We start from the raw sequence: 24,742 nt of genomic DNA on the forward strand, positions 1-24,742 counted from the left end.
GGGGCCGCGCGCTCCGGCCCCGGAGGCCCCGGGGATCGCAGGGAGGGCAGCAGTCCCCTCACCCGAAGCAGCTCTCGGGAGTCACGTGACACTGTTCCTATTTCCCTCCTCCCCCCCCCACCCCCACCCCCGGGTCCCTTCCCTCCCCTCCCATCGACGTCTCCTCCGCCCCACCGCCCCCTCCGGCTCGGCCCAGGATTGGAAAATCCAAGAGGGGTGGGGGCGACAGAACGGATGGGGCGGGCGGATAAGATGACGACCGGAAGTGACGGAGGAGCGTAGTCGGCTGCGTGCGGCGACGTGGCGGCGGGACGGGCGCGCCGAGCAGCGGAAGTGGCTGCAGCGCTGGGACTCGAGTGTTTGTGTTTTGGTTTCGTGAAGGAGCCGGCGGCTGGCGTGAGGGGAGGAGGCCGTAGAGGGAGGAGGAGGAGGAGGAGGAGGAAGAACTAGTCAGGACTTGAGCGCCCGCGGCTGGCGGCGGCGGCGGAGGAGGAGAAAGGAAGCAGGAAGGCGGAGCGGAGAGAGGCGGGGACGGAGCCCGGCAGGGGCGGCACCGCGGCTCGAGCCCCGCCGCGTCCAGTGTGAGGCGAGAGGCGCCGGGAGGAGACGCCGCCGTCACCGCCGCCAGCGCCGCCGCCGCTCGGGCCTCGTCCGTCCTCCGGGCCACGCCTGGGCCTCGCTCCCGGGAAGCTGCGGCCCCGCGCAGGTAACCGAGCCGCCCCTCCCCGTGCGTGCGCCAAGCGGGCCCGGGATCCCGGCGGGGTCCGCGACCCGGCCCCGCACCCAGCCTCCCGCCCTTCCTCACTCGCCACAGGCCTTCTGAACCCGAGACCCTCGAGTCTAATCTTGGACGGCCCAGCCTGGCGACTGATCCCCTCCGGGAGCTCGGGGTTGGGCAGTGTGTGTTGGGGGGGGGGGTGTCACCCTCTTCCCTTCTCAAGATGGCGCCGTGGAAGAGCCCCGGAGGCCGCGATCCCCGCCTGGCCTTCGTCCTGGGGTCTCCAATCCAGGCTAGGCTGGGATCGGGAGGCCGCTCGGGAGGGCGGTGGCAGGGCCTGGGTTGAGTCCTGCCGCTCCAGGCACTCGAAGCTAGACTCTGAGGGGCTCCCCACTAGGGGTGCCGGGGGGCCCACGGCAGGTGGGAATTTGGGGAGCTCCGCCCACCCCCCCTCCCCGATTTGCAAAGACGGGTAATGCAAACGGTTGGGAGTTTTTCGTCCACACCGGCCGGCTGGAGCGTCTTGTGTCATCTATGGGAGGCGGTGGGTGAGTCCTGGCTTTAAAGTGGAGTTGAGCCGCCACCGGGCTACCTATTTGCTTCCTGGGTAGAGACCAAGAAATCCGCTCTGCTCTTCCCATCTCGGCAAGCTGGATTACCCCTTCGAGACCTCCTGGCATAACTCACGTACTTAGTGTTTGTCCTGTCCGAGTGGCATCAAAATGCTGAATCAGTCTTGCCTTGCGTGTAATAAGAAAAATAGCACCTTCGTGTACACCTCTGGGAACACTCAGGCTTAACAGAATACATAGATTATTTGAGTTGTAAGCAAAATACAGTAGAAGAGTGCCTGGCACAAGACCCAGAATGCATATTCTGCAAAAGCCTTATTTTGAAGAAAAAAAGTTTAATGACCGAGTACAAGTGATTGCATTTTTTTTTCTTTTTAAAGTGGTGCTGGATATTAAACCCAGATCCTCCGACATGCAAGTGCACCACTGAGCTGCATCTCCAGCCCTTGGGTGTAGTTTTTACCTTAATAAAATTTGGTTTATTTCCTGTTGGAGATCTCTAGGAGATCTCTAGCTTTGAGCAGGGTGCCAATGGCTTATACCTGTAAATCCTGGATCATGGTGTTTCAAAGCCAGCACAGGCACTTTGCTTTTTGTGTTTTGTTTTCATTTTTGTTTTGGCCAGCCCTGGGGCTTGAACTCAGGGTCTGGGCACTGCCCCTGAGCTTCTTTTGCTCCAGGCTAGCACTCCATCACTAGAGCCACTGGGCTACTTGCTGGTTCTTCTGTTTACGTGTTACTGAGTAATCAAATCCCAGGCTTCATGCATGCTAGGCAAGTACTCTACCCCTAAGCGACATTTCCAGCCGCACCTCTTCTCCTCCCCCCCAGGAGCGGCCCAAGTCATAGAGTGCTAATCTTCAGCACAAGCTCAGAGGCAGTGCTCAAGCCCTGAGTCAAGCCTTAGGACCTGCACAAAAAAAAAAAGCTTTGGAAGTCAAAACTTAGAAACTTTCTTGGCTTTTCTATGAGAATCTGATGTGTTCCCTAAACCTCTTGACAGGACCATCAAGTTGTCCCTGATAAACCACTTACTGTTCTAGATAAACAATTGGCAAGTGTTTATAAATTGATAGTGTGTGTTCCTGAAGGTATGTTGATACATTATCTACGTGTCATTCTATAGATGTGTGAGCATTATCTCATCAATGGACCATTTTAATTGCCAATTGTAGTCACTGCTATGTGGTACACACTGTATTAAAAGATTGTTTCCATCTGTTGTCCCTTAATTCTCAAATTAAATATGCACATTAGATATTATGAAATAAAGACTCAGACATTAAAGAATTTACCCCAACAAAATTAATATAACTGGGATTAGACTTTGGAATCTGGTGTGATTTTTTAGGTGAGGTGGGATGGTGGAAGCAGATTAGATTTATCATTTTATCTATAAATATGCCAGTATCTATAGGTAAAGATAAGGTCTCTAAACGTAACATAGATGAGTCTTGAGAACTAAAAACTCATGGATTTGTTTAATAATAAATTCCTTATTCTCAGAGGTGTTTCTTATATAAACTTAAATTACATGGCATAGCTAATTCCTATGAGATGCCTAGCTAAAATATAGGAAGGTTAAGAAAGAATCATACAGATTGTTATATGTTTTGTTACTAAAAATATAAATAATAGTTTGGTTAAAGGTGACAATAAACTGTTAAGATTGATTTGTGAGTAGAGCTGTAATCTTATCACTTGGGAATCAGAAGCAAGATCACCAGCTTGAGCTACACAGTGAGTCTCTTGTCTCAGAGATCTCAAAAAAAATGGTGCTGGGAATGTGGTTTAGTGGTAAAGTGCTTGCCTAGCATGCATGAAACCCTAGATTTGATTTCTCAGTACCACTTAAACAGAAAAAGCCAGAAGTGGTAAGTGCTAACCTTGAACACAGGCTCAGGGACAGAGAGCCCTGAGTTCAAGCCTCAGGACCAACAAAACAACAACCACAAACAAAACCAAAACTAAAGACTAATGGCATAAATATGTTAAGTCCAAAAGCTACAAAAATTTTGCAGTTTAAGCAGTTACTATTAACCCACTAGATAGAGATTGTTAACATTTCCTTATGTGGAGTACTTGAGCACATGAGAAAACAGGAAGTGTTAATTAAATGAAAATCATCATTTAACAGAGGCCTTCAAGTACTAATATCTAGGTTCTTTACTATTTAAATGCTTTCCATGTATTAGGATTCCTCAAATTAATTTTAACCCAAGAAATGTGGCTCAGAACCTCAACTTCTTTTGGCAGTACTAGGATTTGTACTCAGGACCTTACTGCCAGACAACTGCTTTACCACCCGAGCCACACCTCCAGCTCCAGAATCTAAACTCTTGAGTCACCTTTCAGATTTCCTGTGTTTGAAACCCAGCACCTTCTTACTTCTCTGACCTCAATCAAATTAGCCTTTTTGTTGTTGTCTTATTTATAAGGATTGCAATAGTACATAACTGAATATTGTTGAGTCGCTATATTACATAGCCACAGAATCAAGTCCTTTAAATTTTCACTTTTTTTTTTTTTGCCAGTCATGGGGCTTGAACTCAGGATGTGGGCACTGTCCCTGAGCTGCTTTTTTGCTCAAGGCTAGTGCTCTACCACTTGAGCCACAGTACCACTTCTGGCTTTTTCTTTTATGTGCTACTAAGGAATCGAACCCAGGGCTTCATGCGTGCTCAGCAACCAATCTACCACTAAGCCACATTCTCAGCCCCTATTTTTTTTTTTCTTTTTAATAAAAAACAAGATCTATCCACTTAGCCCAAGTTAGTCTTGAATTTGAGATGTTCCTGCCTCAGCCACTGCAGGCTATTGCTACCAAGCCCTGTTAGGAAGTTTAGCCTTAAAAACACCAAACAAGGGCCAGGCGCTGGTGGCTCACGCCTGTAATCCTAGCTACTCAGGAGGCTAAGATCTGAGGATCGAGGTTCAAAGATAGGCCGGTCAGGAGAGACCGTGAGACTCCTATCTCCAATAAACCACCAGAAAACCGGAAGTGGTGCTGTCACTCAAGTGGTAGAGCGCTCACCTTGAGCTGAAGAGCTGAGGGGCAGCGCCCAGGCCCAGAGTTCAAGCCCCACGGCCGACAAAAAAAAAAAAAAACACCAAACAAACTGAAAATGTAGGCTTTACTCTTTTTTTTTTTTTTTTTGGTCAGTCATGGGGCTTGAACTATGGCCTCAGCTCTTCAGCCCCAGGTTAACGCTCTACCACCTGAGCCCCTCCTGAGCCAGGGCACCACTTCTGGCTTCTTCTGCTTATGTGGTGCTGAGGAATGGAACCCAAGGCCTCATGCAGGCAAGGCAAGCACTTTACCACTGAGCTACCTTCCCAGCCCCCCAGCTTTACTCTTATGTTTTTAAATTGATTTCCTTTAAAAGGTAGTGAAATAAAGTAAATGAGGTTAAATGTCCAGTAGAGGTTCTAATTGCCATACAATAATATGCTGTGGGCCAAACTCACTACATAGTGATCAATGCTGGATTTGCTTTGTTTTACTAATTTGTGTGTTTAATTTGTCTCTTTACAGGTCTCTTTATCTCCAGAAAGAAAAAAATTGATACCTTGCATCCTGGAAGTTCATTTAGCACTGTGAAATTAGGAACTTCTTTCAAATTTGGATATGGCTAATCGAGGAGCAACAAGACCCAATGGGCCAAATACTGGAAATAAAATATGCCAGTTCAAACTAGTACTTCTGGGAGAATCTGCCGTTGGCAAATCAAGCCTAGTGCTACGTTTTGTGAAAGGCCAATTTCATGAATTTCAAGAGAGTACCATTGGGGGTGAGATTACCTTTTTTCTTTGCATCATTTAACTGAAACATATAGTAATAAATACATTGGTGGTGTTGTGTGATTATGAATAACTATACAAGGAGCAAAAAAAGCCAGGCGCTGGTGGCTCATGCCTATAATCCTAGCTACTCAGGAGGCTGAGATCTGAAGATTGCAGTTCAAAGCCAGCTCGGGCAGGAAAGTCTGTCAGATTCTTATCTCCAATTAATTATAGAAAAAGCTGGAAGTGGTGCTGTGGCTCAAGTAGTAGAGTGCTAGCCTTGAGCTGAGGGGCAGTGACCAGGCCCAGAGTTAAATCCCCACTGCTGACTGCACCCACCCCCCCCCCAAAAAAAAGTTTTTAGTAGATTTCATTACTTGATTCTTACCTTGGTTTTTGTTAGGATAAAAACTACATGATTAGTGGGGCACCAGTGGCTCACACCTGTAATCCTAGCTACTAAGGAGGCTGAGATCTAAGGATCACGATTCAAAGCCAGCCTGGGAAGGAAAGTCTGTGAGACTCTTATCTCCAATAAACCACCAGAAAACTGGAAGTGGTGCTGTGGCTCAAGTGGTAGAGAGCTTGCCTTGAACTGAAGAGCTGAGGGATAATGCCCAGGCCCAGAGTTCAAGCCCCACAACCAACAACAACAAAAAAAAAAAACTGATTTTTCTGGTTAACCCCAACATGGTTGTACCATAGCTAAAATATAGATAGAAATAAGAATATAGTCAATATTCTAAGTTTTGAAAATGAGCTTCTAGTTTATATTAGCTTTAAACTGAAGACAGTTAACCTTAATTTTAATTCTATATAACTGGACTGCTTAGGTAAAATTGTACCATTTTGTAAAATTAATGTCACCAGGATATACATGTAAAATTTTTAGAAAGCATAAGTAGGGCTGGGAATGTGGCTTAGTGGTAGATTGCTTGCCTTAGCATTCAAGAAGCCCTACGTTTGATTCCTCAACACCACATAAACAGAAAAAAGCTGGAAGTGGAATTGTGGCTCAAGTGGTAGATTGCTATCCTTGAGCAAAAGAAGCTCAAGGATAGTGCCACACAGGCTATGAGTTCAAGCCCTGGAGTGGCAAAAAAGAAAAAAGGCATAAGTAATATGTGTAAAGACACGTTAATAGGAAAATAGGCCCTAGAGAAAAAGGGTAAAAGGAGGATAAGATAGAGTAAGCCTTGCAAGCAGTAATTGTAGTAGAATATAGATGTGAGAGGAGGACCAAGAGAAGAGACAACTGTGTAGTTGTCAAAAGAAGGCTGCAGATTTATGAACTAGATTTTATCAGAGAAACACAGTTGCATAGCAGTGGGGGAAAAAGCTTCTTGTAGATCAAAATCTCATATACAAGATGAGATAATGCTTTTTAGCAATGTTTTTTCCAAAGGTTATTTGTATGTGTGTAATTTTTTGCGGCAACATATTTCAACCCCAAACTTGTAGGAAGTCTTTTGAAATACAACATATATTCATAGTCCATTTTTCAGAAGCAAAGCAATGCAGTTAGTGGATGTTCATTAGCAATTTGAGAATTTTATTTATAATCTTGGACCCTTGTGGTAAAATAAAGTACCGAGCTATTTTATCTAGTTAAGTGATGTTTTCCATTTTAATTGACTCACCAGTATAATGATAATTGTCAGATTTTGCATATTGTGTTGTGGTTCATATTGTTTTACTCTTTTATAATTGCTGATCATCAGAAATATAATTATCATGGAGTTTTTGTATCAGGGAGTTTTTGAGTTGAAAACTTGATTTTTTTAAAAAAATGTTGCTGCTGGGTGCTAGTGGCTTACACCTGTAATCCTAGCTACTCAAGAGGCTGAGATCTGACAATCACAGTTCAAAGCCAGCCTGGGAAGGAAAGTCCATGAGACTTATCTCCAGTAAACCATCAGAAAACCAGAAGTGGCGCTGTGGCTCAAGTGGTAGAGAGCTTACCTTGAGCTGAATAGCTGAGGGACAGCAACCAGGCCCAGAGTTCAAGCCCCACGACCAACCCAAAAAAAAAAAAAGTTAATGGTAATGTTAGTGGTTGATAGTGGATTTTACCTTTAATCCTAGCTCCTTAGGCTGTGATCCAAGCTAGCACAGGCAGGAAAGTCTGGATTCTTATCCAATTAACTGCAAAAGGCTGTAAGTAGAGGTGTAACTCAAGTAGTACAGTCAAACAAAAGCAAGTGCTCAGAGACAGTGTCCATGCCCTGCATTCAAGCCCTTGTACTGCCACCAAAAAAACAACAAACAATATATTGTAAACCCTTATTTAAAGTTTCCTTTTTAGGAAGTAGTACTGTGGCTCAAATTGGTAGAGTGCTAGCCTTGAGCAGAAAATTTCAGGAACAATGCCCAGGCCCTGAGTTCAAGCCACATGACCAACAACAACAGTTTCCTTTTTAGTGAGTAATGAAATGTTATCTCCCAGGAAGGCTTAGTTTCCAGAAGCAGCTTGGCACAGGTATACCTGATCCAATTAATATAAAGAACTGTAAAAAAAAACCTGATAGGTTGTATCTTTGCACTTTAAGCCATTTGGCTGCCAGTGGCAACATTTTCCACAGTATACAGACATTCTGGGATAAATACCGTTGGCCAAAAAGCTTTAGGACTTGGCTATGTGCTCCCTTTTATCATCCAGGAGCCTGGGAATAGCATTTATTTTTGGTAATCCAGTTGTCTTCTATATATTCCGTGTAATAACAGATTGTCTACATTTCATTAAATAAGTTTTTCTGTAAAATTTCATTACTGTGTAGGAAGTTGCACTGTTTTCTAGTTCTATACAATGAGTCTGACTGTTTAAAAGGAATTTGTGTGCAAATTTCTGTGTTGACTGTTGTTAAATACCTTTTCAGTATGCTGTTTGGTTTCTATAGGAGTTATAATAGTAAGAATTGAAAGCTTTTTCTTTTTGTTTTGTTTTTTGTTGTTGTTGGTCATGGGGCCTAAACTCTGTGCCTTGGCACTGTCCCTCAGCTCTTCAGTTCAAGGCTAGCACTCCACCACTTGAGATACAGCGCTACTTCCTACTTTTTCTGCTTATGTGGTGCTGAGGAATCTAACCCAGAGCTTCATGCATGCAAGGCAAGCACTCTACCACTGAGCCACACTCCTAGCCCCTGTTTGTCTTTTGAGACAGGGTCTGACTATGTACCCATTTGTATCCATTGCTAGACTCAAAACTAGCAATCCTCCTGCTTTAGTTTCTTAAGTGTGGGGATTACCTGCATGCACTACCACAGGTCCAGAGAGAATTAGTTTTTTAATACCCTTGGCTAATAGCTCTTTGCTCTTAGCAACTATAGCAGTTCCTAAGCATTTAAGGATCTCAATATTTGAGCTAAAAATAATCAATCTCAAAGGTATCTATCTTGTAAGTAGTAGGTATTTTTTATTTTAACTGATATGTGATGGAAAGTTATCTAGCAAATGTACCTGGTTAACTGTTTTTGCATTTCACTTTTTTTTTTTTTTTTTTTTTTGGTCGGTTGTAGGGCTTGAACTCGGCTTGGGCGCTGCCCTCAGCCCTTCAGCTCAAGGTGAGCACTCTAGCCCTTGAGCCACAGCGCCACTTCTGGTTTTCTAGTGATTTGTTGGAGATAAGTGTCTCAGGGACTTTGCTGCCCTGGCTGGCTTTGAACTGTGATCCTCATATCTCAGCCTCCTGAGTAGCTAGGATTGTAGGCGTGAGCCATCGGCGCCTGGCACATTTCACTTTTTTTTTTATTACTTTATGTCTAATAATAATATTGTCCTAAGCCAGGCACATGGCTCACACCTATAATCCTAGCTACTCTGGAGGCTGAAATCTGAGGATTATGATTCAGAGGCATCTTAGGCAGGAAAGTCTATCAGACTCCAGTTAATCACAGAAAAAGCTGGAAGTAGCACTGTGGCTCAAGTGGTAAAGAGCTAACCTTGTGCAAAAGGAGCTCAGGGATGGTGCCCAAGCCCAGAGTTCAAGCCCCAGGACTGGCAAGAAATCATGCTGCAATGTTGACTGATCAGTGCAAGGACCTTCTGTAGTTTGTGTGGTTCTACTAAAAATGTTAACTTGATTTAAGAATCCTTGTTATCTTCTATACTGTTCACTCCCTGGACCTTGTAGCCCTTTGATTAGGATAGATAGGTTGGTGGCAAGATTTGTAATTTGAGAAGTTCTAGCTTGTTTGTAGTAGTTTAAAGTCTACGTGATAGCCAGCCTCTGGTGGTTCATGCCGGTCATCCTAGCTACTGAGGAGGCTGAGATCTGAGGATCATGGTTCAAAACCAGCCTGGGCAGGCAAGACCATGAGACTCTTATCTCCAATTAACTAGAAATCCGGAAGTGGCACTGTGGCTCAAGTGGTAGAGAGCTCCCCTTGAACTGAAGAGCTCAGAGACAGCGCCTAGGCCCAGAGTTCAAGCCCCAGAGCCAACAACAAATCTACGTGATATTTATATTCCTGCTGTTTGCCTAAAATTAGCCTGGAGGTTATTAAAAAAGTATTGGGCATGAAAGGTTGTCTTTCCTAATTATTTCCTTATCTCTAGGCTTAGCTGTTCATCCAAGTCCTTGCTAGATGGTAGGGCTGGCTTTCTTGCACTTAACATCTTGAATATCTAAAAACTTGAAATATTTCTAGTGAGTTTCTCTTAACACACACACACACACACACACACACACACACACACAATTAAGACATTTAACTATTTATAAATGAATGGGTCCTAAGTATCATTTGGAATATACAGAGAAATAGCATATAGACGATTCTTTTTCTTTGTTTTAAAGGAAATGTTTGATTCCAGGTTTAATTTAATGTAAATTTTAGGTGATAGAACTTTACATGAAAATATTAGCATTTATCAGTGCTGTTGGGGTTTGTTTTTGTCTTTGTGGTACTGAGGTTTGAACTCAGCCTCAGCACTACCACTTGAGCCATGCTCCCAATCTAGATGCTGCGGTGCTTGTCGGGGTGTTTCTGTTCCACAGCACATAAGCCTTACCAGGAACTTGAACTTAGAAAAGTATGCATGCCCATGCTAAATCAAAACATTAAAATAGTGCCAGTAATCTAGATTTTTAACACGTCTTCCACATGATTCTGGTGCACACTAAAATTTGTTGTCTGTTTTTCAGGCAAGGTCTCATTGAATTCTGGTTGGAATTTATTGTACAACCCAGTCTGGCCTCAGCCTCAGCCTCAGCCTCCTTAGTTTGGGGTTACAGGCTGGGCCAACATGCCAATCTTGCACATTGTTAAAGGTACTTTAAGAACAGCAGAACCAGAGGTCAACTACAAGTATCCAGAGCAGCATGTTTTGTTTTATTTAGTTTTTGTTTTAGAGCAGGGGCTTACTGTGTAGCTCAGACTAGCTGAAACTTGCTGGCCTCAAATTACGATCTTCCTGCCTCAGCCTTCCAAAGTGTTGGGATTTTTACTTCTGGTTTAGAAAAAATGTTTTTCGGATACTATACTTTTTTGTATATGTTAAAATACATGTTAAAAGGTTAGAAGGAAGCATATTTTCAGTTATATTCTGAAGAAATTAAATTTGTATAAGATTATATGCTGGGCCATTGAGAGATCTGTGTGGCTCTGTTCATTCTACCTTTATTAGCTTTCTGGTTCTCTATGTTGTGATAAGTTTGTAGGCATTGACCTTGTAGATACATTGAGAGGCACAAAAAGACAGTGGGTTTCAAATAATTGGGTGAGTTCTATAAGGTTGGAAAGATTTTGTTTTTGGCTATTAATGGAGAAATTAGGTTTACGAGCTGATGGTGTAGCACACTTGCAGAATACTTAGCATGTGGAAGGCCAAGTGTTTACTTCCAGAACCTCAAAAAGGAAAAAAGATCTTTTTTTTTTAGGGGAAGTGCATGTGAAGTAGGGCTTGAATTCAGGGCCTGGACCTGTTCCTTATCTTTTTTTTTTTTCTTCCTCCTCTTTTTTTTGGGGGTCCGGTCGTGGGGCCTGAACTCTGGGCCTGGGCGCTGTCCCTCAGCTCTTCAGCTCAAGGCTAGTGCTCTACCACTTGAGCCACAGCGCCACTTCCGGCTTTTTTCTTTTTGCTTATGTGGTGCTGAGGAATCGAACCCAGGGCCTCAGGCATGCAAGGCAAGCGCTCTACCACTGAGCCACCTTCCCAGCCCACTGTTCCTTATCTTTTTCTCTTCCATTGAGCCACCTCCACTTCCAGCTTTTTGCTGGTTCATTGGAGACAAGAGTCACAGACTTTCCTGATGGGGCTTGATAAATCTCAGCCTTCTGAGTAACAAGGATTACAGGTCTGAGTCACTTGTGGAGGAAAAAAAAAAATCTGACCTGAAAACATGAAAAATTTTTGAGAACTTGTTTCTTTCCTTTTTAGGACATACAATAATCTGGTGTTATAGTTACATTATTTTGTTTACAACACAATTTGAGTTAACATTCTTAGGCATCATTGAGAAACTTGTCCACAAGAATGTGGAGAATAGGGTGTCCAAGAGAGAAAAGTATATAGGATTTTGATTTGGGGTGCTTTTTTTCTTGTGTGTGTGTGCTGGTCCTGGGCCTTGAACTCAGCGCCTAAGTGCTTTGCCTGAGCTTTTCTCAATACTAGCCTAGCACTCTACCACAACTCCACTTCTGGCTTGTTTTTGTTTTTTTGTTTTTGGCAATTAAAGCCTCATAGACTTTTTTGCCCAGGCTGGCTTTGAACTGTGATTCTCAGATCTCAGCCTCCTGAATAGCTAGGATTACAAGAGTGGACTACCCAGGTCCAGCTCTTTAAAACAATTTTTTTTACATGATTAGTCATGTAAGCATGAATCAAGATGAGAATATTACCAGTCACATTGAACTTTTGAAAATAATCCTAGTGCTTTGCAAATAGTGCAAAATATAATTTACAATTTAATGTATTAAGCATTGCTTCACAGATGTAATAGGTTTTTTTAAAAGGCTAGAAACAGGATGAACAAACAGTAATTTAGGTGTTCTTGTGTTTGGGGTTTTTTTTGGAGGTTCTTTTTGTTGTTGTTTTTTGTGTTGGTCATAGGGCTTAAAATCAGGGCCTAGACACTGTCAAAAGCTCTTTTGTTCAAAGATAGTACTGTACCACTTGAACCACAGCTTCATGTTTGGCTTTTTGGTGGTTAATTGGAGATGAGTCTCATGAATTGGCTTCAAACCATGATCCTCAGATATCAGCCTCCTGAGTAGCTAAGATTACAGGCATGAGCCCATGGGCACCCAGCCAATGCCATCTTTTTGTTTATGTATGTATGTATGTATGTATGTATGTATTTTGTTTGTTTGAAATGGAAGATATGGGGATCAAACAGGACTTTGCATGTGCTAGGCAAGCACTCAATCATATAGATCATCTGCAGTCCTTGAGGAGTTGAATGTGTGTGTGTGGGGGGGGGGTGGTAAGCTTTTCTTATCAAACACTACTATTTGAATGAATCATGCCCCTGGTCCTTTTGCTTTTAATTTCATTTCAGATAATCTCATGCTGAATATTAGGCTGGCCTCAGACTACCTCTCAAGTAGCTTGGAGTATACCACCATTCCCAGCCCCTTGTCCTCTTTTTATTTTGAGACAAGATCAGCTATTAAGCTCGGGCTTACTTGGAATCTATGTATTCACACTTGTACCTCATTTTCTCAAGTTCTAGGATTAGGTGTATGTGACACCAGGCCTTGGCTCAAGACAGTAGTGTTGTGTCTTTGCATAAAAGTCATGTCTGAGAATATTCAACAATTTTATTATTATTTATTTGAGTTGTTGCATGAATATAATTCATTTTCTTGCTTTTTTGCATTTGGAAGTAAGTAGTAAAAATGTGGCTTCACAGAGATACAAGCTGATATTAATTAACACAGAATACTTAATTAGCTGATACATTTATAGGTTTTATACAGCATTTTTATAAGCTTCTACTTTACCATAACTAATATTAATACCAACTTCAGGAAAAAGCAAGCTGGAGCAATAACTTAAGTCGTTTGCCTGAGGTCTTGCAACTGAGGATAGCTTGGATTCAAAACAGATCTTTATTCAGTGTTAACACTTACTCTGGAGGTTTAATGTGTATGTATGTGTGCATGTGTGTGTTTTCCTTGCAAGAAAATATATCAAATTAGAAACTCTAATTACTGTACACATGACAAGCATTGTATTATATACTATTTGGAAGGTATTAGCCTCTTTTGTATAGTACTTAAGGAAAATAGTGTGAAATATTAAATTGGGGCCTAAGGGATATTTACCTCAGTAGTATAAGGCTTTCCTAGAATGCTTGAGGCCCAGCACTACAGAATGAATGAAGGGCAGCAGACTTAGATGAAAATGTAATGGCACATATCACTAAATTAATATCCCTTTGTTTGAACTTAGGACTTTGCACTTAGTAAACAAGCATTTTACCTCTTGAGCCACACCCCTAGCCATTTGCCTTTACTGTTTTCTGAATAGGGTCTTACATGTATACCCAGGCCAGCCTGTATGGTGATGTATCTGTTTACACATCCTCCTTAGGATAACAAGCACATATCACTACATCCAGGTCTTTTTTGTGCTGGTCCTGACATTTGAGTTTAGGGCCTGGACACTGTCCCTGAACTGCTTTGCTCAAGTCTAGCACTTTACCACTTGTGCCACAGCTCTACTTCCAGCTTTTTTGGTAGCTAATTGAAGACAGTTTCATGGACTTTGCTGCCAGGGTTAACTTGGAATCTTGATCCTCAGATCCCAGTCTCCTGTGTAGCTAGGATTACAGGTAATGCACCAATCTGTGTTCAGTTTGAAATGAGGTCTCATGTCTATCTGGGGGGCTAGCATGAAACCATAATCCTCCTGATCTCAATCTTCATATAGCTAGCATGACAGGCATGTGTGCCACTGCATCCAACTGTTGATTGAGATAGAGGTCACTTTTTTATGCCTGTGCTGGCTTCAAACCTAGCTACTCTGGAGTAGCTAGGATTACAGGTATAAGCCACCCTTAGTACCTGGCTTCAGTGTTTTCATTTTTGTGCTATCTGCCTGCATTGTTTGAGGTAACTGTGATACCTCCCTGTCTGCTAGCTTGAGTTCCTTTCTCCCAAGATAATGTCACCTTGTATATCCTTGAAGGTTATTTTTACTCAAATTTATGCATTCTTCCTTTTTACAAAATTTGAAATACTGTCGTTTTTCTGACCAAATTTGAAACCTATCAGACTTACTTTATAACATACTTTGTTTTATACTGTTTTAGTTATCTGTTCCTGAGAAACAAATGAACCGTAAACTTAGACTTAAAACCATTTTGTCATCTTACAGTTTGGGTTTAGTAGGTGGTTTTCATTTGCTCTCTGTAGCTGAATCATCATAACATGTCTAACAGTTGGTATAACTGTTAGGACCTCAATTTGAACTCCTACATGTGGCCTCACTACCTGGCCTGTGTTTTCCATTACATGATAGCTGGGCTGAAGCGTGAGTAGTTCGAAAGAACCAGGTAAAAAAATGGATACCTTCTTTTTACTTAGCTCTAGAAATCATTGCATCAATTCTGTTGTATTCACAGACTTGTGAGGAGTTCCAAAGTCATACTGAATGTGCTATGCTAAATGTTAGTGTAACCATCTTGGAAAATACAGTCTGCTATGAGGGCTATCTATATCAAAAGTTTCATCATTTTTCTTTATAATCATATTATGTTCTACTTTGTTAATGATGAAATTGCTCTGTATTTGCTCATTTTTATTTTAGTAAGTTAATGTCATTTTTTATTACATTGTTTTTTAACTATTGCCCTTCCCTTCAAGGCCTTGTGCATGATAGGCAAGCACTCTTACCTTTGAGCTACATCCCTAGCTCTGTTGTTGGACACTTAATCTTCACTTTTTTTGTCTGCAGTTTTAGGTGATCATCCAGCAGTGAATATCATTTTAGAATTTTCTTCCTGGAGTTATTCCTGTAACATGTAGTTATAGAACCAAAAGGAGTTGTATCTAATGACACCACTGGGATCTAAAGGAGTCCAGTCTTTTCATGACTTCTGTTAGCACACTCCAACTCCCATTTTCTTTGGGAGTTGCTTGCCATAGATAATTAGATTCTGACTTTACAGGTTTCCTGTAATTGATACCCTGGGATTTCATTTTTTTTCCCTGTTCCCCTTTTTTCTTCTATTTTTGTATATAGGGTCTTGCCTTATAGCCCAGGCTCTTGTAGAACTCATTGTCCTCTCACCTCCCTGAGTGCTGGATTATAGGCATACAGCTATTCCCAGCCCTGTGTCCTAGAGTCCTTCCTCTCTCTTTGCCATTAGGCCTTTCCAATGATGTAAAATTCTCTGATATTAGGACTTTTTAAATTCACTTTTCAGATAGTCTTAACGCTAAGCATGAAAGAATCACTTTCAAAGCCAGGTGCCAGTAGCTCATGCCTGTAATCCTAGTTACTCGGGAGGAGAGATCTGAGGATCTCAGTTCAAAGCCAGCCCAGGCAGGAAAGCTCGTGAGACTCTTATCCCCAATAAACTACCAGAAAACTGGAAGTGGAGCTGTGGCTCAAGTAGTAGAGCACTAGCCTTGAGCTGAAGAGCTCAGGATAGCACCCAGGCCCAGAATTCAAGCCCATGAACCTCCTCCCCCCACAAGAATCACTTTCAAGGCCATTAATGCTTATAGTCTGGGAGATTTTTGTTAAAGTGAGAACCTTGTTTTGAACCAAGAAATGGGAAAGAAAGCCCCCCCCCCAAAAAAAAAAATAACCTGGGTACTGCCTTCGTGTATTTTAGAAGTTGGGTTATTTTGTTTGTTAGTTTGTTTTCTTTTTGCTAGTCCTGAGGCTTGAACTCAGGACCTGGGCACTGTCCCTGGGCTCTTTTGCTCAAGGCTAGTTCTCTATCACTGGATCCATAGCACCACTTCTGTCTTTTTCTATTCATGTGGTACTGAGGAATCAAACCAAGGGCTTTATGTGTGCTAGGCAAGTACTCTACCACTAAGCCACATTCCCAGCCCTAAAAGTTTTATAAAGTACTATTTAAGTTTAGTATTTTCAATAGATAAACTATCATTCATAGACATTTTATACATAGCTGTATCCCTTAAAGCCTAATAAATATCATTTTGCTTTTCTGTCCTATTTGGTTGGAAATCTTTGATACTAGTTAATAAGTTATAATGACCTCTCCTCATTCCTTGTCTTTTTCTTTATAATACATTCTTCCTAATTCAGTTTTAGAGAATAATTTGTTATGTAAGCCTAAACTGGAGGGAGAGAGAGAGAGAAAGATTGATTGATTGATTGATTGATTGATTGATTGCAGACTTTTTGTAAGCAAAGAGCGTTTTTTTCAAGGTTGTATCCTCTTGAGGTAAGCACAGGTTCTTGGCTCAGAAGTTTCCGTTCATTCTGGGGTGATGGAGTAAAACAATATATGTACATCAGTGTACTCTCAGAAATACCTCGTGTGGTAAATCTCAGCTAGTAACATGAGACTAGCTTACATCCTTGTTAGTTGATTCTCTCCTGATAGATCATAGATACCTTTTTCATTTTTCATTTCAATAAATGTTATTTTATATTGTGTTCCTCCCCTAAGCGTATCCTGTGATCTCACTGTGTGTGGCTGTTTGAAGGCCAGCTGTCAAGTGAGACACGATGTCACATGCTTGCAGTCTACATAGTTTTGCCCAAAAAAATAGAAAGTAATACCCGTTCCCTTAGACAGTGTTGACGTCCTAATTAGTAGCTTCTCTCTCTTTTTTTTTAATCTCATGAAGACTTAGGTACTATGTGTCAATATTTTCAAGGACTTCAACTTATTTGGCAACTGTTATTTTAGATGTTGCTCATTGATTTTTTTAAATTGTAGTATTCATAATATGGAACTTAACCATTTTAAACATTTAAAGTATAAGGTTCAATGGTTAAGTGCAGGTTAAGTTGTAACCTGCTAGAACTTTTATCTTCTCCAGTTTTCCATCCATTAAACTATAATTACCTCTTGCTAGCATTCTACTTTCTAGATTGGACTAATAGTATTTAATAGTTCTTTTGTGACAAGCTTATTTCATTTTGCATAATGTCCTCCAAGTTCAGAGTTCATCCATGTTTGTGTGTTTGTGTCACATGTTTGTGTGTTTACTTTTGAGACTGTCTTACTGTGAAGCCCCAGCTGGCTTGCAGCTCAGTATGTAGACCAGCATGGCCTTCTTCTGCCTTACTCTTATAAGTGCTGGTACAGGCTTATACAACGATGCCTGGCTCTTTTTTTTTTTCTTTTTCTTTTTTTTTCCTTTTTATGCCAGTCTTGGGGCTTGAACTTTTTAGGGTCTTGGCACTGTCCAAGAGCTTCTTTGGCTCTGACAGTCTACCACTAGAACCACAGCTCTACTTCTGGCTTTTTTTTTTTTTTTGGTTATTAGAAATAAGAGTCTTACGGACTTTTCTGCCTGGGCTGGCTTGGAATGATGATCATCAGATCTCAGACTCCTGAGTAACTAGGATTAACAGGCATGAGCCATTGGTGTCTGGCCTGGCTCTCTCTCTCTCTCTCTCTCTCTCTCTTTTTTAAGGCTGAATAGTATATTGTGTGGATACACTAAATTTTGTGTGTCCATTCATCCAGTTTTGGATACATGGGCTGCTTCACATTTCAGCTACTGTGAATAAGGCTATTACCACATTTCTTTGGGGTAGACATTCAGAAGTAGAAGTACCAAATCAGCTGGCAATTAATTTGTGTGTGTGTATGTCTGTGTGTGTCTGTGTCTGTCTGTCTGTGTCTGTTGGTTCTGGGACTTGTTGGTACTTAGGGCATTGTTCTTTGGCTCAGCTTCTTCAGCTCTACTGCTTGAGCTATGCCTCCAGATCCAGTTTCTTGCTGGTTATTTGGAGATAAACGTCTCTGATTTTCTGCCTGAATTGGCTTTGGATCATGATCCTCAGGTTTCAAGTCCTTGAGTAGCTAGGATTATAGGTATGAGCCACAGATACTTGGCTTAAAATTTTGTTGTTGAGCTGGGAATGTGGCTTAGTGGTAGAGTGCTTGTCTAGCATGCATGAAGCCCTGATTTTGATTCCTCAGTACCACATAAACAGAAAACAGTGGAGCTGTGGTTCAATTGGTAGAGCACTAGCCTTGTGCAAAAGCAGCTCAGGTACAGTGCCCAGGCCCTGAATTCAAGCCCCAGAACTGGGACCAAAAAAAAAAAAATTGGTTTTGTTTTTTATATGCTGGGGATTTAAATACAGGGCCTTATAATGCAAAGCACTACTGTGAGTTTGCTACATGTCAAAATTCTTTCAGAATTGTTGTATTAATGTGTTTGCCCCCCTGTGTGTTAGATGTATGACATGTTTGCAGACTCAAGTCTCTAATTTTTTGCTATTGAACCCAATAGTAGTCTTCTCATAGAGGATTTTTGTTTGATTGTAATAAAGTAATTTTTTTCCTGTCAAATTTGACACATTGCCACTTGGAAGACTAGGAAATGTAGCTCAGTGGTAGAGTATGAAACTTTGGGTTCTATCGCTAGAACTGAAAGTAGAATGATATTCCTCAGTTTTTCTGTTTTCCCCTTCTGCTTAGTTCATGTAGAATTATTTTAGAGCTATTAACTTGTTTTTTGTTACTCTTTGGTTTGATGCCATCAATCTGTATCTTTTTCCTTTCCTGTAGTAATGCTGTCTCTTCCTTGCTTATTAAGGTTGTGGGACTTTGGTATTGCGACTTAATAGTTTGAGTTATTCTCAACAAACCCAATGTCTATAATAGTTACTTGTAGTTTTGCTGAGAATAAAATACTACTTGCTTAGCCAGGTGTGGCTCACGCCTATAATCTAGCCATTCAAGAGGCTGAGATCTGTGGCTCAAGGTCTAAGCCAGTCTGAGCAGGAAACTCCATTAGTCTTTTACCTCCAATGAAACACCAAAAAGCCAGAATTGGACCTGTGGCTCAAGTGGTAGAGACCCTGAACACAAAAACTCAGGGACAGCACCCAGGCCATGAGTATAAATCCCACGACTGCACGCACGCGCACCCACACAACAACACGCGTGCACGCACTCACTCACACTCTACTTGCTTGCCACCAGGCTTGCTTATAAGGAGCTCCTCGTGTAGTTCAAAGAGGGAGTCTATTAGACAGGCCTGCATCTGCATCTCAACGCAGCTTTGTTTTTCTCTACTTGTCGTCGAGTGCACAGTAACTCTCGAAGTGATAAAAGATGTTTCTTTGTGAAATGTGGGCCCGAAAAGAACACCAACTGCTAGTGATGGTGATGGAAGGAAGTGAAGAGAAAATGAAGAGGTCTTAAGAAAGTGATGGTTCTTAGCCAGAAAATAGACGTTTTGGATAAATTAAAGTGTTTTTGCAGATTCAGGTAAGTTTGTGGTTGGTTAATATTGCACAATACTGATGAAGTAGTTTATATTTGAGTAGCAGAATTTTTTTTGATTTTTATAAATGACTAATATGTTTTTTTAGAGGTACTAAGAATTTAAAGTTTTTACTAAAATTTAGGGGAGAAATTACAATACAGTAAGGCCTTAGAATATATTATATATAGCACAATCTTATTCAGAGCTGACATGTTCTGGTAATATTTCCATCTTTTTTGTGCTATTGTAATACGTATTTTTATATATTCTAATACAGTTTTAGTGCCATGTTGGTCTTTTTCTTCTTCCTAGATTACATATATGAACAATAGTACAGTATTGTTAACAAGTTAAAAATATGATAGACGGGTGTCCAGTGGTTCACGTCTGTAATCCTAGTTACTTAGGAGGTTGAGATCTAAAATCTCGGTTCAAAGCCAGCTCAGGCAGCAAAGTCTGTGAGACTCTTATCTTCAATTAGCTATCAAAAGGCCAGAAGTAGAGCTGTTTGCTCAAGTAGTAGAGTTGCCAGCCTTGAGCAAAAAAGCTCAGGTACTGCACCAAATCCCTGAGTACAAACCTCAGAACCAGCACATCCACACAAATGATGCATTTGTTTGAGATTGTGTTACATCCCTTATTCCAGTGCTTGGAACCAGAAGTATTTTAGATTATGGATTATTTTCAAATTATAAAATACTTGCATACACATAATGAGATACCTTTTTGGAACCTAAATCTAAACCCTGAATTCATTTATATAACATCTTTATGTATTTAGCCTTAAGGTAATTTTTTTTTTTCAATTTAGTACTGAAATAAGGTATCATCATGTGGTATTGTCTATTTTGATATTGTCTCTATGCTCTTAAAATAAAATTAGATTTTTAGAGCATTTCACATTTCAGAGTTTTGGATTAAAGGTAACTTGAACCAGAATTGTTTTGGAGTTAACTATTCCATTTATGAGCTCTCTATTTAGGCATTATGTAAAATAGCTTTTAAATGGTTCCATATGCTGTCTTTAGAGATAAGAGTTTTACTATTATGTGACCCAGATTGGTCCACAAGCTCTAGAAACTTCCTAGCAGACATGTTTAAATCCTGTACGAACTAGGATGCTGGTTATAGAGAAGAGCTAGTAGGTATTTTTCTCAAGGAACTCTTCAAGTATAGGAAAAGATGCCTAAGTCATTCATGTGAACCATATTTACACAGGGAGCTTTTGGGAGGACCAAGAGGAGATGACAACTAGGGTGGAAGGCAGAGAATTTTTAAGTGGAATGAAGTTGACAACAGAAATTTAATGAATTGTTTTTGTGATCTGACTGGGATTCTTTCCCCTTCTAAAATTGTACCTAGTTATTTGTCTATTCTAGACAATTTAAAGAACGTATTTAACATTTGGATTTAAATGACACTCATGCTTTCAAATAATGCTTCTTTCCAGTCACTGTTTTTACTATTATAAGGGATATATGAAATGATATGGATAGTGGACATTCTTGTTTTGTTCTGAGATTTGTAGAGAATACCCAAGAGCTTTGCTGTTATTCATAATACTACGTTTGGGGTGAGATGTGCTAAAACTAAGAAATCTGTGTTTATTAGGATTAAATATTGATTATCCTGCTTTTTTATAATTTGGTAAAGTGATTTTTTATTCTGCTAGTGTAATCTATACTTATGGAAAAAACATACTAATAAACGGTTCTGTTAATACCTGTATTTTTATGTATGTGACATGCACATGGCAATACTAGGACCTTGTACTCATGCACATGGCAATACTAGGACCTTGTACTCTCTTAGCGCAAGGCTGGAGCTCTGCCTCTTGAGCCACACCTCTGCTTTCTGATGGTTGGTTGGAGATGAACACAATCCTCAGATCTCAACCTGAATAAGCAAGGATGTGAGCTGCTAACACTCGGCTTATTTGGCATTTTTTGTTCATACATTTATAAAGACGAATGGTCTTTATAACTGGACAGAGTCAAACCGTATTTCTTTCTTTCTTTTTTTTTGGGGGGGGGTGGGAGTGGGGGTTGGTCATGGGGCTTGAACTCAGGGCCTCAGGGCTGTTCCTGAGCTTTTTTGCCCCAATTTCCTGGTGGTTAATTGGAGATAAGAGTCTGACAGACTTTTTTTTCTTTTCCTTTTTTTAAAAAAAATGTTATTGTGAAGATGCTGTACAGATAGAGGGGTAATGAGTACATTTCTTGTTGAACGTTGTTACCCCTGTTTTTCTCTTACCGTCCCCCCCCCAATATTTCTTTTAAGGGCAGAATAACTAATTGCTTTCCTGAGACATGAACTGATTTTATAGAAGTATGAATTTTGACGTAGATATTTTATTACTACTGTAATTTGTGGTCATACTATATCTAAAAGAGAAAACAAAGTCTTACTATAAATTTTAATTAGGTTTGTCTAAGTTTGCATCAAACTATACTTGTAAGTTTTGTTTGTGATAAAGTCATCTTTTCTTTCTTTGTTTTTTGGAAAAGGAACAGTTTCAAGGATTTAGTATTAGTCATGGTTGTTGGGTTTGAGGGGTTTTTTTTGTTTTGTTTTGAGATATAGTGTGTCATTATGTAGCCCAGGATAGTCTGAAACTCTTAAATAGTTCAAGACAGCCTGAAACTCAGGTTTCTCTTTCTTCAGCCTCCCAGTTCAGGGTTATAAATGTGTACCACTGTAATTTTAGGTGTTTGAAATTTATTTTTTAAGCTAGTGCCTCAGGCTTCTGTCTATAGTCCTAGCTACTCAGGAGGCTGAGATCTGAGGATCATCATTCAAAGCCAACCTATGCACGAAAGTCATAAGACTCATCTTCAGTTAACCAACCAAAAGCCATAAATAGTGTGTGGCTCAAGTGGTAGAGCACTAGTCTTGAGCACAAAAGCTCAGGGATAGCTCGAAGGCACTGAACTCAAGCCCCAGGACTGGCAACAATGAAGGGCGGTGGGTGCGGGGGAGGGGGGTATTTTTATTCCACAAGAACTTTTCATTAGTATCATTTAATGTAAGTTTCAGAATCTTAGGAAATAGATATTTCTGCTGATATTATTTAGAAATTGGAAGTTTGAACCTAACTAAGATATATTTAAAATGAGATTCACTGTATGAATTCATAGAATCTAGGTCAAAGACATTTCCAGCTTTAATGTTTGAAAATTCAGATGATTGTACCTCCTTGGTACTAAACCAGTTGACCTAAATAATAACATTTAAAATGTTATATATGTGGTCATATAAGAATAGAATCATCCTCTCTATAACACTATAAACTGATAGAAAGGAATTACGTCCATGGTTTACATTTGGCAAAACTTGATACACTGGTACAGTTTGGACAAAGAGATTATTCTTCATGAGTTAGTTTAGGAAAGGATTTGAGTATCACACTTTAGCTGAAAGGAGGAGTGATAGGCCAAAGATAGTCCTCAATACTAGAGTTGATAGGAGAAATTGCTAGGCAAGGTGGCTGCAAGCTGCTAAAATTGTGAGAGTCTTTTGCCGGAGGATGTTGCTAATAACTGAACCCAAGGTCTCACACATGCTGTTGAACTGAACTCAGTCCCTTTGTGTGGCTAGTTTGTTTGTTTGTTTCTACGTTTCTTTTTTTCTTCTTCTTCTTTTTTTTTTTTTTTTTTTTTTTGCCAGTTGTGGGGCCTGAACTCTGGGCCTGGGCACTGTCCCTCAGCTCTTCAGCTCAAGGCTAGCGCTCTACCACTTGAGCCACAGCACCATTGCAGCCTTTTCTGCTTATGTGGTATTGAGGAATCGAACCCAGGGCCTCATGCATACAAGGCAAGCACTCTACCCACCTTCCCAGCCCATTTTTCTACGTTTCATGTCTTTACTCTCTTAATTGAATTTACGCAGATCTTTTAACAAAGGATCATTCTAAAATGATACTTTTGGTACTTTCTTTGGGTTGGAATTAGACTCAAAAGCATAGAAAAAGAAAATTCTTAGGACAAAATATGAGAGCAGTAGGAAGAAATACGGAATCTATTGAACAAATTCAAATTATATAAGATCTATGTTGAAATAATGGTGATTGGCAGTATTATTACATTTTAAAAGATAATGTAACAAATATGAACTGGGTCTCAATCACTAAAATATGCCAGAACAAACAAATGCAACAGAGCTTTGTGTCATCAGTGTAGATGTTTTAAGAAATGTACTCATGGTTAGGTTTCTGGTGGGGTTAGTTTCAGGAGATATGCTTCCCCTGGAAATACAGAAACCTGCAAGTGCTCAAATCCTTCCTATAAATTGGCACTGTGTTTACACATAACCTCTGTGTGGCCTCCCATATACTGAAGTCATCTCTAGATCACTTACAATACCTAATTCGATGGAAATGTTACATAATTAGTTATATTGTAATTGTTAGTGAAAAATGAAAAACTCTATACATGTTCAGTACAGAAACAACTTTCAGCTAAGTATTTTTGTCATATGTTCGGATGAATCTACGGATACAAAAGGCTGACTGCATTTTTTTTTCAGGAATATCAGTATATGTGAACTTAATAAATTGTAGAACAATATGGAAATGGGGACTTAGACTGGCTTAATATTATAACAGTCTTTCATTGTACTGCACAGGTCTTGTATGAAGGCATATATCTGGTCTGAAGCACCTGTTTTTGTATTTACTTAAAGCCTGTATTAACTAGGCATGCAGTATATCAAGTTTTCCAGGTATTTTCTGATGTGAAAACATTGAGCATAAATGATAAACTTATTACAGATGTTTTCTGCTTTCAGCTGCTTTTCTAACCCAAACTGTGTGTCTTGATGACACAACAGTAAAGTTTGAAATATGGGATACAGCTGGTCAAGAGAGATACCATAGCCTAGCACCAATGTACTACAGAGGAGCACAAGCAGCCATAGTTGTGTATGATATCACAAATGAGGTAAGTACTAATCTTACCCTGAGGCTAGTTTGAAGATCCAATTCAGTATTGATCAGAGGCTGGGAAGGTGGCTTACTGGTAGAGTGCTTGCCTAGCATACATGAAGCCCTGGGTTCGATTCCTCAGTACCACATAAACAGAAAAAGCCAGAGGTAGCCCTGTGGTTCAAGTGGTAGAGTGCCAGCCTTGAGCAAAGGTAGCTCAGGGACAGTGCCCAAGCTCTGAGTTCAAGCCTCAGGACTGGCAAAAAGAAAGAAAAGAATTGATTAGAGATTTAAAAATTAATTTTGATAGCCAAAGCTTTGCAAGTAAAATTATAATATGGAAGTATTTCAAATTGTGTAATTTCCT

At 40.5% G+C, this 24,742-nt stretch overlaps 1 protein-coding gene across 1 annotated transcript in view; it reads left to right on the forward strand.

Moving 5' to 3' along the window:
- The first annotated feature begins 313 nt into the window (after positions 1-313).
- Rab5a (RAB5A, member RAS oncogene family) overlaps positions 314-24,742 on the forward strand; it is a 36,311-nt gene continuing 11,882 nt past the window's right edge. The window contains exons 1-3 of the mRNA XM_070018676.1: positions 314-706; positions 4,826-5,081; positions 24,240-24,391. Of these exons, the coding sequence (XP_069874777.1) occupies positions 4,919-5,081; positions 24,240-24,391 (315 nt within the window). The 5' untranslated portion in view covers positions 314-706; positions 4,826-4,918. The remainder of the gene's footprint in view (positions 707-4,825; positions 5,082-24,239; positions 24,392-24,742) is intronic.

This window comes from Dipodomys merriami, unplaced genomic scaffold, assembly GCF_024711535.1.
Source record: "Dipodomys merriami isolate MVZ:Mamm:240054 unplaced genomic scaffold, mDipMer1.0.p SCAF_13, whole genome shotgun sequence".
NCBI classification, from domain to species: Eukaryota; Metazoa; Chordata; class Mammalia; order Rodentia; family Heteromyidae; genus Dipodomys; species Dipodomys merriami.